Source organism: Procambarus clarkii, chromosome 4, assembly GCF_040958095.1.
Source record: "Procambarus clarkii isolate CNS0578487 chromosome 4, FALCON_Pclarkii_2.0, whole genome shotgun sequence".
In the NCBI taxonomy this organism is placed as follows: domain Eukaryota; kingdom Metazoa; phylum Arthropoda; class Malacostraca; order Decapoda; family Cambaridae; genus Procambarus; species Procambarus clarkii.
The window spans coordinates 31,681,211-31,684,779 of record NC_091153.1 but is presented as its reverse complement, the minus strand read 5'-3'; the positions used below and the strand labels follow the sequence as shown (position 1 = coordinate 31,684,779).

Below are 3,569 nucleotides of genomic sequence, written 5' to 3'. Positions count from 1 at the left end.
TTTCTTTAGTATTTTTTCGTTTTGTTTTGAAAAAAAGAAAATCGAAAACACGTTTATTTCACAGCAGCAAATGTGCAACAAACAGCTTTGAATCCACCGGCTGTAACGTTAAGTGCTTTCTTCACGTTATGTCAAATGGCGCGTTTGCAAAAACACTGCTGTATTCAGAAGTGCCTACGTATTACACGTGGAATGCCAGTAGAAAATCATTTGAACGACGCAAACGAGGAGAGCGAGTCGACGGACAACCTGGCATATTGAAATAAACTACGATAGGCAGACATCCACCGTGCATCCCAATCAAGATGAATGCTTCTTTCTTCGCATGCTGTTGGTAAATATGCCTGGATCAACGTCTTCCAGCAATTGAGATTTGTCAACGGCGTTACACATGCCACTTTCCGTAATGCATGTCAAGCTCTGAATTAATTGGAGAACAACCGATGTTGTTCAAAGATGTACGCATTAATGACGCGTCTAACACGTCACATCCAAATCAAATTCATACATTGTTTGCAATCATATTGACCACCGGGTCTCCTTCATCTCCAACAGAGTTTTGGGAGAAATGTAAATCGCACATGCTGAAGATATTGTCCGTCGAATACGGAAGGAAAATTGAAATGTGAACAGGGATTGCATAACAGAAATCTACAACGAATCATTGATAATGATTGAAGACTTGTGCTTAGACATCGCGAACAAAGTCCTCAATCAATTGGAAATGCCATCACCGAATCGATCTGTTGCTGCTTCGTTCGATGTAGAATTGCGTCGTGATCAAAGTTACAACTCGGGTGATCTGTTGTCGTATGTGCAATCAAATATTCCTAATCTAACGCTTGAGAGAAAAGTTATTTACAATCAAATAATTCAAACAGTCAATAACGAGCTTGGAGAAATCTTCTTAGATGATCCAGCAAGAACTTGTCAAACCTTCCTAATTCGATTGATTCTGGCAGCATTTCGATCCCAAAATGGCATAGCCTTAGCTTTTGCATCATCCGGAATAGGTGCGACATTGCTACCAGGTGGAAGAACTGCTACCTCGGCTGTTAAAATGTCACTGAACATGCAATTCATTGAAACTCCCAAACGCAACATTTCCAGAGCATTCGGCACACGAACTTCCACGAAGCACACGAGCACACGAAGTATTATTCAATCTAACATTCAAAGAGAGGCAGGCACATACAAGTCCGTTGACACTGTTAAGGAAGTAGATGAAGCGGTTAATTATCAAGCAGAATTTTTTAATTCACTCGATCTGCCAGAGATACCATCACACGTACACCAATTGGAAATCGGCGTGCCAATTATCATGTTGAGAAATATCAACAAGACAAAACTTTGCAACGCCATGCGTCTTGCAGTAAAATATTAATCAGGGACATCGTAGAAGGAACAATCTTGACAGGACCTTTTAAAGGTGAAGATGTCCTCATTGCTCACATTACTATGATTCCAACAGATATGCCATTTCAATTTAAGAGATTGTAATTTCCAATTCGTTTGGCGTTTGCAATCACAATCAACAAAGCTTAGGGCCAATCTACAGAACTGTGCAGTTTATATCTGAACACGGATTACTTCTCACATGGACAATTATATGTTGCGTGTCCTAAAGTTGGCAAACCAGACAATCTCTATACCACCACAGACAATGGACCAACAAAAAATATTGTATACCCACAAGCATTGTAAAATTAAACATATTAGAAACGTGTACCTTTTCTTTTCTTTCTTTCCCACTTACCCAGACTGAGCCACAGCAACGCGTGGCGGGTACTGCTAGTACATAATATAAATAATTGTACATATTGGATTGCCTCAATCATATTTATAGCTAACGGCTGTTCTCGATCTTCAATAGTATTAACGTTACTGTATAGTATCATTGTATCCTACAACATGAGTGTATAGACATATAGTAATTAATTCCTACAAGTTCCCATGGGAATGCCTATTCAATAAGCGGGAATGGAATGGCAGATTACATAGCTAGGAAATTATATCTCCCGTGGTTTGTAGCTCCCATGTGTCGCCAGCTCTCTGAATTTCCGTCACCACATTCTTGACTGCTTCCTGGCGTCACACATATCCTCGTCCTTCCTTGGGTAGCACAGACTCTGCGCCGCTCCTCTTGACACACCAGGGGGACACGTCGTGCGGTGCGTCCAACGTCGGTGTCAACACTGTATCTCCCTTGATCCTTGTTACTCTGCGGATTGTACATTTTGCCGGCAGCCTTATGTCAGGACCCAGTGCACTGATTCACTGTCATGGAGGTAGATATAACAATGGTTGACTTCACTAGTTGGGTTAGTTTCGATAGGGGACGCCGTAAGTCTGTTCACTATGTTCACTATCTTTATAAGGTAACCAGAGACATTAAATTCTGCTGCACATGCTCACTTCACTGGTTACTATAGAAAATTTAACGTCGACAAACGGGTACTTACAGCCTCTTCTCTGGCACAGTTAAATAAAACATTCCTCTTCTAGGGTCACAGTTGACATTCCATTTGTCTCTTCACAGGCATACATTAAAAGGGGCACTCGCTTATCGTGATCTCGGTAGTGTCTTCACTAGCCTCTTCAATGGCTACACCTTGTGGATTCACACACACCGAGTCGTTACTACCTCCGATGCTCACTGGTCGGGACTGTTACTAGGCTTCGACAGTCAGTCTACCGAGGTCCAAATAGAGGTACATGCAGCTCCCACAACTGAATCTGGCATGCTATTGAGTCTCTTTCACTCTCAGCAGGTCCCTTCGTCGACGATACTCATTCGACCTTATTGCACAAAGGTCACCTTGGCGCCTCTATATGGACGTAGTCTTGATGCCTCTCTTTTAGGCTCAACTCGCCACTTAAGATCCAAATCTGCCGATTTTCTCGAGAGCTCCCAATTAAAGTCACAACCTACCCGTCCGAAATCTAGGCTCCTTGCCCTAGGGCGGGCTCAGTGCTCACCGATGACGTCACAGGAAGCTCATTGCTGATTAACTGAACACCTGAACCGCTGCCAGTCATCTTTCACGTTATATGAGCTTGAGGCATGTGTTGCAGCGCTCCACAAAGCCGTGGTTGTGTCGCCGTCTGCCCAGGTGCCATTTTGCTTCGCAATCGGCCCAAATTTACCATGTACAACTAAATATCACGCAAGATTGCGTGTAAGACTCGTTCTTTATTAACTTAAATTACATGTACAGCCGTCTGCGATCTTTCTAAGTGGATTAAAATGACGCTTGAGGCCATAAAGGACTGTTATTAGACGGCGATATTAACAATATACATTAGACAATTATATTTTGTGTAATAATGAGAGACAGATACAGATAAATACACATACAGAGGCAGAGACAGAGAGTTAAAAACCAGAAGATTGAACTAATAATATAAGTGCAAGAAGACTGCCAGCTTGCTCATGAAGAACTCACCTGACACCAAACATAGCCCTTTTAATGAGATGAATGTTGTCTATGCCTTCACATGCCCACTTGAGAACTGTCTGCCCCAACGAATTCAATATATAGGCAAGAAAACAACATCCCTTTCATCGT

General features: G+C 42.2%; 1 protein-coding gene across 1 annotated transcript; it reads left to right on the top strand.

The window, feature by feature from the left end:
- The first annotated feature begins 670 nt into the window (after positions 1-670).
- On the top strand, positions 671-1,384 carry LOC138370925 (uncharacterized). The gene has a single exon (XM_069335590.1). The coding sequence runs from the start codon at positions 671-673 to the stop codon at positions 1,382-1,384; it is 714 nt and encodes a 237-aa protein (XP_069191691.1).
- Positions 1,385-3,569: the final 2,185 nt, after the last annotated feature.

Bases quoted from the DNA above. Each gene is read 5' to 3' on its own strand.
- LOC138370925 (XM_069335590.1), top strand. From the start codon at position 671: ATGATTGAAGACTTGTGCTTAGACATCGCGAACAAAGTCCTCAATCAA.